The 14,684-nt window shown below is 40.1% G+C and overlaps 1 protein-coding gene and 1 long non-coding RNA gene across 2 annotated transcripts in view; both read left to right on the top strand.

The window, feature by feature from the left end:
* Positions 1 to 3,539, top strand: part of LOC119892100 (B-cell receptor CD22-like) — a gene marked incomplete at its 5' end in the record, with an annotated part of 33,324 nt that extends 29,785 nt beyond the window's left edge. The window contains one exon of the mRNA XM_038704235.1: positions 3,277 to 3,539. Within this exon, the coding sequence (XP_038560163.1) occupies positions 3,277 to 3,539 (263 nt within the window). The remainder of the gene's footprint in view (positions 1 to 3,276) is intronic.
* Positions 3,540 to 4,205: 666 nt separating this feature from the next.
* LOC119899174 lies at positions 4,206 to 5,918 on the top strand. The gene is made up of 3 exons (XR_005443739.1): positions 4,206 to 4,351; positions 4,462 to 4,683; positions 5,361 to 5,918. It is a non-coding gene; the product is annotated as an uncharacterized LOC119899174 (long non-coding RNA).
* Positions 5,919 to 14,684: the final 8,766 nt, after the last annotated feature.

The following is a 14,684-nucleotide window of genomic DNA, read 5'->3' as shown; positions in this document are numbered from 1 at the left end:
AAAGTAAATAAATGCTCCTCCGATTCCCCCCTAATGTCCTTTTCTATGTCTTAAATGAATGGACCGAAGCTGTTGCACCAACATTGATAAATATTCCTATTGTATCAATAAAAACTGAAACACCTGATAAAATACGTTATTCTTTTTCAGTTCTAGTTACAGAGATACGTTTTTGTGACACTGCTTATCCAGGATAGCTGTTCCCAAAAACACGCTGGTACCTTGATCCTCTTTGTCTTACAGGATATTACATAGAACCTACACAAGTTGTCCAGTCTTGTGCCATGGAGAGCCGACAGTCTACAGGTTTTCTCCCCTCTGCCTCTAAAAGTCTTTAAAATGACATGAAAACCTGTAGACTGTTAATTCTCCATGGCAAAGGGTTTGACTCCCAACGCAGTTTTGTACATGTGCAGTAGTTCAGTTAAGTTTTACAAAAATAAATATATGAAAATAAGTTTGTTCTCTGATGTTTTGAATCTGATTTTGGTTTCTGATGTCATCTGTTTTTCAGTGGTACAGAGTCAGAATGGCTGGGGAGTGACTTACACTCCAACTCAGATCTGTGCCTTAAAAGGATCAACAGTGGACATAAACTGTACCTACACATATCCATCCAGCTTAAATAATCATGATACCAAAGTTGAGAAACATTCTGGTTTACGAAAGAGGGTAATAATGTTCAAGTGGATCTGAAAACGGACCCAGAGTATTCAGGTCGTGTGGAGTATATTTGTCAGAACAAACGCTGCACTCTGAGAATCACAGACCTGAGAGAGAGCGACTCAGCTGAGTACAAGTTCAGGTTCATAACAAACCAAGAACTTGGGAAATATACTGGTTCACCTGGAGTCACTCTGTCTGTCACAGGTAACATTTTCATTTAAATAGTTTTTTGTTCCAAAGTATCAATATCAAGCAATCAGTGCTGTAAATGTTTCATGAAGAAAATCTAGGCTCAAAGGTCCAGTTACTAAATGAAGTTTTGTCACAGGTAACATTTTCATCTGAATATTTATCAATTTAGTTTCAAGTGTTCAACATCTTATGAAGGTTACTTGCATCTGTGTGCTTGTATGTGTTGACAGTTAGAAATGAAGATTTCTGTTATTCATGTATTCAGATCTGCAGGTGCAGGTGAGCAGATCAAAGTATTCTCCCTGGGCAGAGCTGAAGTGTCACAGCAGCTGTCGTCTACCTGGCCATCCTTCCTACATCTGGTACAAGAACGGACAGAAAATTCAGGAAGAAACATCTACATATTCAGGCCCCTTTTCCTGCAGGCAGCTTTTCCTGTGCTGTACGAGGATATGAGAAGTCCCGCTCTCCTTCAGTGTGTGAGTTTACATCCAGTCTTCCACTGACATGACACCATCTGGTGGAGTAGTGTAACTAATGCTGTATCATGAATATATGTGTCTTTAATGGGTGACAGTAATTGTGTGTGTGTTTGTGCAGTTTAGTTCACTCAAGCTTTTTGTTTTAATTTTTAAGCACCACAACAATTTGAATGAGGGATACTTTCCCCACAAAATAATTATTATCAAATAGTTAGTAAATATAAAAGAAAAAAAGGAAATCAGCTTTTACTATAAAGGTGTGTAATTGGTTCAGGAAACACCAGAAGAAACACAAAGTCTTCAGAATTTTTGTGACCACAGCAACTCTGGACAGCAGCAATAATCAAACACCAAAAAAAAATGAAAGTAATCTGTTTTTCTTTCTTTAATTTCTTCCTGAATAAATGATTCTCTTTAGGATTGAACTATCAACAACAAAAGACTGTTTTACAAAAACATTTTAAAGTTAATGTATGTTAATATCTCCTGCAGATGCTCCAAAGTTTCCCTCCGTGTCAGCGAGTCCCTCTGGTGATTTAGTGGAGGGCAGTTCAGTAAATCTGACTTGTAGCTGTGATGCTAAGCCAGCAGCTAACTATATCTGGTACAAGAGGACTAAAAATCCAGACCATGAAGATCTCAGTAAAGAACCACAGCTTGTCTTCAGCTCCATCCAGTCCTCTGACTCTGGAGAGTATTACTGTGCAGCTGAGAACCAGCTGGGGAGGAGACAACTAAATACATCATTAATGTGAAATGTGAGTGAAACACAGGTTTAATGCTATTGAGAGATTAAATACACTCTAAAAATATCATCACAGTATAACATCATGTCAAGTGAACTTCTGGGATATCAATCTGTCCAGTTAGGAAGAATAAGTAATTGTGAATCACCTGTTTTTGGAGCGGCAACAGCAAGACAACCCCCCAAAAAATGAATGGTTTTGCAAGTGGTGGCCGCAGACAGTTGTTCTCTCCTTACCCTTCCTGACTGATTGTTCTTTAGTTTTGCATTTTGTTAGCGTCCTCGTCACCACTGGTTGCATGACGCAATATCTGCAGCCCATTCAAGTTGCACAGGTAGTCCAGCTCCTCCAGGGTGGCACGTCCATATGTGCCACAGCAAGAAGGTTTGCTGCGTCTCCCAGCACAGGTTTAAAAGAATGGAGGAGATACAAGGAGACCGATAATTGCACGAGGAGAGCTGGACACCGTAGACGGGACATCAACCCGGCAGCAGGGCCAGAACTGCTTCTTTGTGCGAGGAGGACCAGGAGGAGCACTGCTGAGACGTTGTCAGGAGTGCATACAGCCCCTTGGGCCATACATACTACTGAGTCACATCATGAGTTGCAGTTTAACAGTTAAATTTTTTACTTTTAACTTTTCAATGTGTCCAGTCCTCATTCAGTAGGTGATTTTGGTTTCCACTGACCGTTAAATAATTTTGTTCTCAACGAATTATACAGTGTACAGTAAATATTTAGAACTTCAAGATCTGATGTTTGATTTAAGTGTTCCCTTAATGTTTTTGAGAAGTATATGTCACATACTTTGATTTTTTCAGCTTGGGCTTTAGACTTTTCAATAAGAAGGCTGCAGTACAAACTGGGCTTTCTTTGAAAAAAGTGGACATTCAGTGTTTTTGGGAGTTTGACCCATATTATGGACTACAGGTCAGGATATTTCATCCTCTACTGCTTCAGTTTGATAAATTATTTAAATCTGTTTCTCGTGAGTCCCCCAACTTTGTGGAAGTGCAAAACTAAATCTCTGGAGTATCCTTTTAACTCGACAATGGAAAGATTTTACCTGCCTGCTTCAAGTTTTCTGCTGTAATTCACTGAGCAGCTTCAGTACATTTAGACCACGATCAACTTTCCACATCCTGCCAAATATGCATCAACTTATGATAATCTATATTCATGAAATACAGATGCTCCAAAGCTTCCCTCTGTGTCAGTGAGTCCCTCTGCTGAGATAGTGGAGGGCAGTTCAGTGACTCTGACCTGCAGCAGTGATGCTAACCCAGCAGCTAAATACACCTGGTACAAGGAGAACCAAACACTGCATCAAGGACCAGAAGGAAGTTATTATTTCACTTCCATCAGCTCCAAGGACAGAGGAATCTACTTCTGCAAGTCTGAAAACAAATATGGGCAGATAAACTCTACATCTCTATCTATAGACGTTCAGTGAAAGTTCACCTTTTTATTTCATGATCCAAGAGTAATTCTAAATCATACATGTGAGTGGAGTATGTCTCAATACATAATGTTTAATTCCTTACTAGATGCTCCAAAGCTTCCCTCTGTGGGGTTGGGTGAAGTGGAATACAGTTCAGAGTAACTGAGCTTTGCACTGCCTTATTTAAAACTCCCAGTTGTTTGCACCTCACCTGCACTAAATATTTTCAATATATATATTAAATATATATTTATTAATGTAATTTGCACTAAAATTCCAAACAAACAGGCAAAGTGAATTTCAAGTCAGAAAAATACTGCAGCTTTGTTTGCACTAATTTTTCAGAGCAGAGCTAAAGTCATTGATTCAAAATGAGCTCGCTTTACAATGACAGCCTCGATATTTAGCCAATGCAGATTTTCATTTAGAGGAGAAATTTAAGATGATGCCAGGTCGAACCAGATTTAGCCATGCACATGTGACTGAGAGAAGGTCATAGGACAGACCCTGGACACACCACAGAGGTTAAATCTTCCTGCTGGCCAGGGGGAGCTTGGGTATCCCAAAGGAGGACGTTCATACAATGTAATGAGTCTCTTAGGATGGCAAAAGATCTTCTACTATTTCAAAAGAACATACATAATACATGTGCAAAGAAAAATATTTTTGTTATATCACGCTATGTGGCCAAACATCTGAACACACTCAAATGAGTCATTTTGTCTTATTCCAGTGTTCCCAGGAGTATGGAAATCAGCAGTCTTTGGAACAACATCTGCTGTTTTCCTGGCTATCATATGGCTCTCTGTCCTCCTACTGATAGGGTGAGTAGACTTGTTTTACTGATGCATTTTACATTAATACCAGAGTCTTGTTAGCAGCCAGGTTGGCAGATGAACTATTATTTCCTTGGTTTTTAATTCATTCTAACCAGGAAAAAGAGATCCTCCAAGCAATCATCTGAGCCTGGAGATAGACCAGACGACAGGGAACAGGATGACCTTCATTATGCCAGTTTCCACTTCTCCAATAACCAGACAGATGCTGTCTACTCCAACATCATACCAGCTGTCCCCCGAAGACACAAGGAAGAGGAGGAGGAAGAAGTTGTTGAGTACGCTGCTGTCCAATTTAACAGTGCCAGTACTGCCCCAAGGTGAGCAGCTCCTCTCACAGGAACATTATCCTCACTAAAACCTCAACATGGCATGCAGTTAATGGAGCTGATGATCAAGTATTTCATTTTAACACTTTCATTCCTGTTGCATTTGCTTGTTTTCTTTACATTTTCACTATCACTGTTTGTATTTGTGAAGGAATTTAAGGGTACTATGACCCAGGTTTCCGCAGGTCATCATAGGGTCAATTGCTGAGCTAAAGGAAGCCAAAGGTGACAGCCAGGGCCTCTCCAAAACTGTAGGCCAGACTCTGTCTCTCCTCTCTGCCTGCTTGTCGGCTGACTGATGCAGCTGAGTTGATAAGGATGCACTGTTATACATCTGTTAGGTAACCCAAGGTCAAGATTATCTTTATGTTGTTTCATTACAGACTGACTGGCTATGTAGAAAAGGACACTTATTTGGACACTTAGTGAATCTGTGTAGGTCTAGGAAGGATAAATATCAGACAGGAAGTAGCCTTCAGATTTGGTGTTGGCATTTCATGTGTTCACATGTTGTGTGCCGGCACTGCATCTCCTCGGCCGAGTCTCATTAAACCATGCTGTGTAAGCCTTCATCAGTCTCTTGAAACGTCTTCATCACACCTGAACCTGGCTCACAATATTTTCACAGCAGTTTGAGTTAATACTATATCTTTATCTTTTTTTCTCAGGACCAGAAGTCAGGAAACTGTGGAGGATCCAGCTGCATTGTACAGTACAGTCAACAAAAGTGCTGAACACAACCGGAACGTCTAATCTGTGCTTTCTGTCATTTTTAAATGTGCTAGGCTCTAGGGATGGCAAAGTTAGTCTGTGGTTGGTTGGGCTGTCAACTGGTCCACCACTTTGGTCCAGAGTCCAGACTGAAATAGTTCAACAACTATTTGATGGATTGCCATAAAAGTTTTTACTGACATTTATGGTTCCCAGAGGATGCATCCTACTGACTTTGGTGATCCCGACTTTAACCCTGCACCAGAACCAGGGTGTCATTTTGTGACATATCTTGACAACTATTGGATGGATTGAAATGTGTTATTTGCTTCTTTGGTTTATGACCAAATAGCTGAAAAACTAATTCCCAGCATCCTCAGCTGTACTTTCTGTTTAGTGCTGATTAACAAATGTTAGAAACTAACACAACTAACATGGTGAATATGATAAACATTATACCTGCTAAACAAAACTAGAACCCACTTGTAAAACCATGTCTCCATAATGCTAGTGATAAAAAAACTCTGCAGGATACATTTTAACCTTATTAAAGATTAATTTAGACCTAGCAAACATTTTCCTAATTCTTCTACAGTATAGCTTCAGACATACTTTATCTCTGTAGTACTGTATCAGATATCTAATAGGAGGTAAGCCTGTAATTACTATTTTTTGTTTAATTGTAGTATAACAGTTGCTATTTAAAAGCTCATTGGGAGACAGAGAAAGAGGAGAGAGGAACATGATTTAGGTAATCTAGTTGTAATTTCCTTCTGTTGTCACTAGATTGTAGTCAAGAGCCATATTTTAGATCCCATAATGTGCACGTCTCTCTTATCTGTGTAAACAGTTTATTTTCACCACATTGTTACTGTCCTCTTTTTTTTTTACCAGTTCCATTATTACAGTTTTTAATTTCGGTGATTATTTCCGGTTATTTCCGCTCCATTATATTACATCTCATTACAGTTGTCTGTCTTGCTTCCTTTTTAATTCCTTTTTATTGTGGTCCATCTCCTTTGTTCTGTAATGTTTTGTTTTGCCTAAAATAAAAACATGAAATGCTCACAAGTCATATCTACACTGAGGCCACAAAATGGGAGTACATATTGCTTCATTATAAGAGGTTACAAGTAAAACAGGCAGGCGCACAATGGACTGGACACTAACATGCTGGAGTTTCAGTCCAGCAGGAGAAGCTTAACAAAGTGACAACATCTGTGTGCAGCGGACAATTTCAGTCTGTCACAGTCAATAGAAGAACTGCATGTGAACTAAACTAACAGCCACAGTCCTCTGATGTAGTAAATACAAAAAGTTAAATTTGTGTTGCAAATTGTAACATCTACACGAGGACGTCATAACTCCGTCAGGACAGAACTTCACCATCACTGACATCAGACCTGAACACAAATATTACTGTGAAGCCCAGAACTAAAGAGGACGTCTTAACTTCACTTTACATTTGACTGTTGTGGCAGGTACGTTTTTCACTTCACTTACACATGTACACATCAGACATCTTAATCCACCATATGATGAAAAGTGGGGAGATTAAGGTTAAAAAAGCAACTTGCTGAGTAGAAACCAGGAAGGCATTTTGTCATAACACTATTTCAGCAAATAATTTACTTGTAAACGTGATTAAATACATTTTGGATAGAATCTAATTATATACACAGTCTGGAGCTGCAATGATTAATTGCCAACTATTAAATTTATCGCCAACTATTTTGATAATCCATTCATTGGTTTGAGTAATGTTTCAGCGTCCTGATTCAGTATCTGTGATGTTTCACTGCCCTCTAGTGGTGAACCTTTGTTGTGGCACATTCAGGCTTCCTCACTCTGAGAGCTCCCTCCACTGCCTGTTTCAAAGAGTCACTTCACCCAAATTACAAGAAGACATATTTTCTGTCTTACCTCCAGCAGCATCTTGTCAGATGTGCTCTGTGTTACAGTGACACAGAGTCACAATGACTGTGAGTGAGAGAGCTGCAAAATTTAATTCATTGTTTCTGATCTACTTTTCTTACATGTTTCTCAATACTGAATAAACACTGAGCTCAGCACGTGACTTTTTACATCCCATACTTCTGCAGTCCATCTCTTTGAACTCATACTGGTATAAAGGTTATTTCACTGTCTAAAGATGCACTAGACGTGTGAAGTGATGCATGAAACCAACTTTCACGCCTGTCTGTTCTCTTTTCTCTTTTCTTGTGTCAGTAGGAAGCAGCAAACAGGTTTAATACCAACAGGCCATAACACTATTTTCTTATTCTCTCTTATTAAGTTCTTAGTTTGCAAATCGTCACTTCTTTATTTTGATGTTGGTGTTAACTGGCATTTGGCTCATCATGAATATTAATAATCTAAAGAGGAAGGAAATCTAGTAGTTTAACAGCCTGATATCCGTGTTCTGCTTGCTGACACAGAGGAAGGCTTCTTTAAAGACAGCGTCCTTCTTCATTGTAAGTAGAATTGTTTATTGATGTGACTGATACTGTATATCTCCTGTGTACATTATTTTATCTGCTAACATGTTTTATTGTCTCTGAAGCCACACAGAGAGATGAGAGGAGCAGCTATGAGTTTAACTGCAGCAACGAGTGGATTTGTCGTCTTCCTTCTCTCTGTGTCAGGTACTGAATATCTAAACTTATATTCATTGCATTAAAACAGGGGAATCTGGGAAAATATGGGTCTTGTAAAAGTAGGCTGAAGGTCAGATGTGAAAATAAGTGGATCAGAATGAAGTATCAGGATCAGTTGTTCACACTGTATGATGAAAACAGCCAGTTTAGGGGGTATTTCCTAATTTCATTGTCCTACTTGCGCTAATGCAAATGTATATTGAACAGTGTGAGTTCATTTTTCCAGAGCAGATGCTGCCTAAACGATGTTAGCACTATGCTGTGTTATTGTCGCATTGAATGAAGACGTGCAATGCAATTTAGCGCACCAAAGCGTCGGCTTGTTCCATTATCCAACTTGTACAATGGAAATTAGACAAGAAAGTGTAAACCGGAAACAGAGACTTCAAATAGTTCCTATTTGAAGCTACTTTTATCACGGTGAAGGTTTTAGAGAGATAGGCCTACTGGTCTCACACAGTGAAGTCATAATGACACAACTTCTCTCATATCTTCATCTGCAACTCCTGCTAGTTCCTTTTGTACTGTCTGACCTCAGTGTGATGTTTCTGTGCTCTGTGTTGACAACAGCAAGGTCCAAAAATAACTTTCTTTACTGCCTGCCACTGTGACAAGCAGGTATTTTTTGTCTAACACACAGAAATTGTATCTGTCAATTTAGAAATGCACCAAGATAACCTAAATGAACATTCTGCTCATTTAGGCATATTGTAATGTAAATAATGTTATTCGAATTTTAAACACAAAATACATTGTGCATGTCTTTTAGTACATGACATTAATTTCACTTAACCTAACAATCACTAACAGCCTGATATTTCAAAGGCAGCCTAACACTCAGTTAAACCACCAATGAATGGGTCCATATCTCTATAAAAACATCTTCTTCTGGATCCCAACAAGCAAATAAAAAATACTCCTTTCAATACAAAAGTTGGCCAACGAAAATAAAACCAAGTGATGTCTCTTGTCTCTGATTGACAAGCTTATGATTCTCCATCAACACCGGAGTTCCCTCCTGTTGTCTGACCGGTGCTGCTGGTAAGCTCACCGGCTGTCACTCAGGAGGGACTGGGCCTCTTCCACTGCTGAGTTTGGTTCAAACACCGCCACAGATATTACCTGAGCTGACTGCTCTGTGTGTCTTGTGTGTGAGGCAGGGGTGTGTACCGATCACCATAATACACTAAACCAACTACACGTGTCGTTCTGTTGAACCTTTTCCCTGTCCGTCAAAATGTAGCCTGACGATCTGCCAACAATTGACCCTCATTCAGCGGGTGCTAAAGTCAGAGATCTTGATAGCAGTTTTCTGCTATCTTATGTTTAGCTGCTAGAAACTCTCCCACACCTCAGTGCGCTGCATTTATTTTTAGCTTTCACACTTAACTCTGCAGCAACCTGACCGCAGAGTGAAGAGAGAGAACTGACCAAGAAAAGCACAGACTCTCTAATAATTTATATTTCTCCTCTTATCCCGGTCAGTAAACTGCATTAAAGGTCACAGGTCTGATACTTTCCTGTTCACTTCACTGCACCTTCAGACTGGATGATGTCCTGCCTCAGTGCACATAGAGATGAACTGTAGAAAGCATGTGTACATCTTCCTTTGCACTGACTGTGAATAACTGAGCAAGACATTGTGTTTAGACTTCTCTCTGTTCACCCTGGTTTTATTCAGAAATAACATCAAAAATGTAATAAAACATTAAATATTTAGAACAGGAGTTAGGAAGTGACTTGGAAGAAGAATGATACAAAACATCTGTGAGTATTTTATGTACCACTGTTCTGCTGCTCTATCCCAGAAAAGAGAGTAAAATGTAATTTTATTAATTTTCTGTTTGGATTACTTGTGTGTTGACACATAAGCTTTTCAGGCATTTTGTTTAGATTTTTTTGAATGAATGGACCCAAGCAGAAACACCCAGAAGTAACTTTTCACAACATTGAAATATGACAAACACCTTATAAACTTTCTGTGACAATGACTGCAGATAATTCAGGATTTTGAAGCTTGTCCAGGTTACGTTTCCCTCAAACCATATTGGTAGTTTGGTCCACTTTGTCTGATTGTTAAATGAAGTTATTAATGTTGATTGTGTCTGATGTGCTCTGTGTTACAGTGGTACAGAGTCAGTATGACTGGGGAGTGACGTACACTTATACTGAGATCTGTGCCTTCAAAGGATCAACTGTGGACATATACTGCACCATTAAATACCCGTCCACAATCAGTTACCGTTATATTACTGCTGGGGAAACATCCTGGTTTAAAGGTGATGAAATTGTGGATCTGAAAACAAAGTCAGAGTATTCAGGTCGTGTGGAGTATAACTGTCATATGAACTACTGCACTCTGAGAGTCACAGACCTGAGAGAGAGCGACTCAGCTGAGTACAAGTTCAGGTTCATAACAAACCAACCAGGTGGGAAATATACTGGTTCACCTGGAGTCACTCTGTCTGTCACAGGTAACATTTTCATCTGAATATTTATTTATTTAGTTCCAAATGTCCAACATCTTATGAAGGTTACTGTGTTTCTATGTTGACAGTTCAGTCTAAAGTGAAGATTTCTGTTCCTTATTCACAGATTCAGATCTCCAGGTGCAGGTGAGCAGATTTCAGGAGTCTTCTAACTGGGCAGAGCTGAAGTGTCACAGCAGTTGTCTTTCACCTGGTCATCATTACTACGTCTGGTACAAGAATGGACAGAACATTTGGGGACAAACATCTAATTCTTATTCAGCCTCCTTTAAGCCTACAGACAGTTTTTCCTGTGCTGTAGGAGGATATGAGGAGTCCCGCTCTCCTTCAGTGTGTGAGTTTACATCCAGTCTTCCACTGACATGACACCATCTGGTGGAGCCTTTAACCTATTGTACTGTATTACTGTATCAAAGTGTCCAGCTTGTATCCATGGTAACAGAAACCCATGCTGTTTCTGATAAAGGAGGAAATTAAGCTGCACCACTGCTTTGTTTTGTGAAAACTCAACCTCATCTTGAAATTAAATGTTAAATGTGTTCACGTTTTCTCCTCCAGATGCTCCAAAGCTTCCCTCTGTGTCAGTGAGTCCCTCTGCTGAGATAGTGGAGGGCAGTTCAGTGACTCTGACCTGCAGCAGTGATGCTAACCCAGCAGCTACTTATACCTGGTATAAATATCATGGAAATCCAAACCTTCATTTTCCCAGTAAAGAACCACAGCTTATCTTGAGCTCCATCCTGTCCTCTGACTCTAGAGGGTATTACTGTGCAGTAGAGAATGATCTGGGGAGGAGGACATCTGGATTAGTCCCTATTAATGTGAAATGTGAGTAAAACACAGCAAATTTAAAAGGCTTCAAGCAGCCAATGACAACTTTTTAATGCTTAATTATCCAGTCAAATGTTTTGCTGATCATGCACTTTCTTCAGCTCTGCCTGTTTCACATTCACAGTCTGCTGCTGTAGTTCACTGAGCAGCTACAGTAGATGATGAAAAGGCAGATTTATTTACAATTGGTCTCCCAGATCTGCACAGATGTTCAGGGGATTCAAAACTAAAGTTTCAGATGCTCCCACAAAAATACAACATCCAGCATCAAACATCTGGCGTGGCCACAGGCTTCTGTCCTGTTATCGACTCTATATCCCCAGAATTACTTGTGCATCTCAGAAAATTTCAATATTGTGAAAAGGTTTATTTTTTCCCCATAATTGAAGTCATAAAGTGAATGTAGTCTAGATTCACTACACATAAAGTGAAATTCAGGCCTTTATTTGTTTTACTCTTGATGATTATGGCTTACAGCTCATGGAAATCAAAAATAAAATTAGAATATTAGTTCTGTTATATTGTAGCTCATTTCTTGGACATGTCTGTGCCTGGTGGCTCTTGATGCACTGACTGCAGCCTCAGTCCACTCCTTGTGAAACTCCCTCAAGTTCTTGAATCGGCTTTGCTTGACAATCTTCTGAAGGCTGCTAATCATGAAAATTAAAACATAAAAGGCTTTTAGTTTTTCACTTTATGTCTAAAAAATCTTTTATTTACACAATATTCTAATTTTCTGAGATGTACCTGTATGTTCATATACTATACTGGATTTTGTTAAGAGGCAAACATGTTTGGATTGTAGGAAGGGCTAAGGTTTTGAACCCCATGTAATTAAATAACAGTCCAATCATCATCAGTCATCTGCAGTAAAGTAGAAACACTTGTATGTTTTTTTTTAAATAGCAATTATAGCAAAAAGGTGAGATGACACGGTGAGCGTTTGTGTAATCTCGTGAGACTTGGTGCAATTCAAACATGGCAGAGCGCAGCTAAACAAACAATTCATTAAACAAACAATCCGCCAATTTTAAGCGAATTAACAAATAAGAGCAGTCAAATCGCACTGGAGGACCTCGAGGACGAGTGTTTGGAGGACCTTGAAGTTTATATTGACCAGTGTTTTCATCGAGTGGTCATGGGGAAATCAAAAAGAAACCGCACTGAAGACTCACCTGGAGCATCACCTGGAGCAGTCTCCTCGCAAGGTGCAGATTTTACAGAGATTCTGGATTCAATAGACAAGAAATTGTCCAGCTTTGATGCCCGATTATCTCTTGTGGAAGTACTTCACAAAGAGTTTCAGGCTCTGCGGGAATCCCTGGAGTTCAGCCAGAAACAGGTGGTTGAGCTCGCAGCAGAAAACAAGGTCCTCAAAGGTTCGGTTAAATCCCTCACGGAGGGAATGACGCGGCTCTCGGCAGACAATAAAAACATTAGAGAAGCAATCATCGATCTCCAGGCTCGTAGTATGCGGGATAATCTGGTCATTTCGGGTATCCCGGAGCAGGCGGATGAAACCCCAGAGGAGACCGTTAAAAGCTTCATCCAAAATCAACTGAAGCTCCCGGCCGAGACCGTAAAGAACATCAGCTTCCACCGGGTGCACCGCCTGGGAGGACGGCGACAGGAGAACCAGAGGCCCAGGCCCATCGTCGCGAAGTTTGAACACTTCAAGCAGAAGGAACTGGTTAAAGGCCGCGGCAGGGAGCTGAGAGGGACCAACTTCAGCGTTAACGACCAGTTTCCCCGGGAGATCCTGGACCGACGCCGAGTCCTGTTCCGATAAGAAAGAAGCTTATTGGAGAAGGATCACGGGCTGTCATCGCTGTGGATAAACTTTACGTCGATGGCCAGCTGTACCGCGACCGAGACACCACTCCTTGGCTCTACTAAGAACCAAGTCCAGCAACAGGTGAACTGTATCAGTATGCGATCATTTTTTCCCCTATCAGTTAATTACTCCGTGACATATGGCAAGTTAATAGTTATAAAATACAGTGCACGTCTCAACAGCCTATACTGTGGTTATCTGACTAGTCTGTCCGATAATGTTTTGTGTATTTTCCCCTGTTTTTGTTTCACTGTTTCTTTCTTTTGTTAATGTTGCTCTTCCTCCGCCGTTTACACATCGATCAGCTGCGCAATTTTCATACTGTTTAATTCACAAACAGTCGGGCACACCGCTAGCACACACACGCAGGCGCATACAACATGAACACATAGACACACACATACAGGCGCATACACACACAATGATACAACACGCACACTGCACACACTAGCCATCCCACATCCCTTAGTTGAATGATGACCTCACTTATAATCACCTCTTGGAATGTACGCGGAGTTGGTTCAGGGAAAAGAGATTAAAATTTTAACCATCTAAATAATCTGCAAGCACATTGTCCTACTACAGGAGACTCATTTACCCAAGACAGCAGATAAGCTAACCTCACCACAGTTTCCTCACTCGTACTCAGCCTGTTATAACTCAAAACAAAGGGGTGTCACCATTATGATAAATAGAAAACACACTTCAATCATAATAACACTACTATTGATCCAGAGGGTCGATTCATTATTGTTAACATTTCGATTCAAAATACTCCTTTATGCATTGCTAACATCTATGGCCCAAATGTTGACGACCCCTCCTTTTTTCATGCTTTCTTCAACTCACTCTCTGCTCACTCAGACACAGCTCTTATATTAGGAGGGGACTTCAACATGGTATGTAATCCAGCAGTTGACAGGCTCAGTACGGCAGGTGGTCACCGTATTTGGAAATCAACAGACATCCTTAAACAATACATGAGCGATTTTGGTCTTTGTGATGTTTGGCGTTCTCCCACCCCACTCTTAGAGAATAACCTTCTTTTCACCAGTCCACCACTCATTTTCTCGCCTTGACTATTTTTTTGTTAGCAGCTCAATTATGAAGACATTTCCAACCTCAGATTCACCCTATCACTATCAGTGATCATGCACCGGTTTCTATCACTCTTACTAAAAAAGGGTCACAGCCAACTAGAAGTTGGGAGATTTAACGCATCATTGCTTACAGACCTAGATTTTATAAATTACTTCAAAAAGGAGTGGCAATATATGGAAACTAATGTACCTGCCAGGAACCTCGCCATGTCTTTCTTTGGGAGGCAGCAAAGCAGTCATGAGAGGTAAAATAATCTTCTATTCATCATACAAAAAAAGAAGAGAGATCTTGTGAATTACAGCTAGACAAAAATAAAAACATTAGAAACTACCCTTCTGCCTCCCCACAACACATGCTGAATGATCTGAG

The sequence above is a fragment of the Micropterus salmoides genome, unplaced genomic scaffold (assembly GCF_014851395.1).
Source record: "Micropterus salmoides isolate LMB-PRFRI ecotype aquatic unplaced genomic scaffold, ASM1485139v1 Ms_hic_scaffold_1, whole genome shotgun sequence".
Taxonomy (NCBI): domain Eukaryota; kingdom Metazoa; phylum Chordata; class Actinopteri; order Centrarchiformes; family Centrarchidae; genus Micropterus; species Micropterus salmoides.
This window is presented reverse-complemented; position numbering and strand designations above follow the sequence as displayed.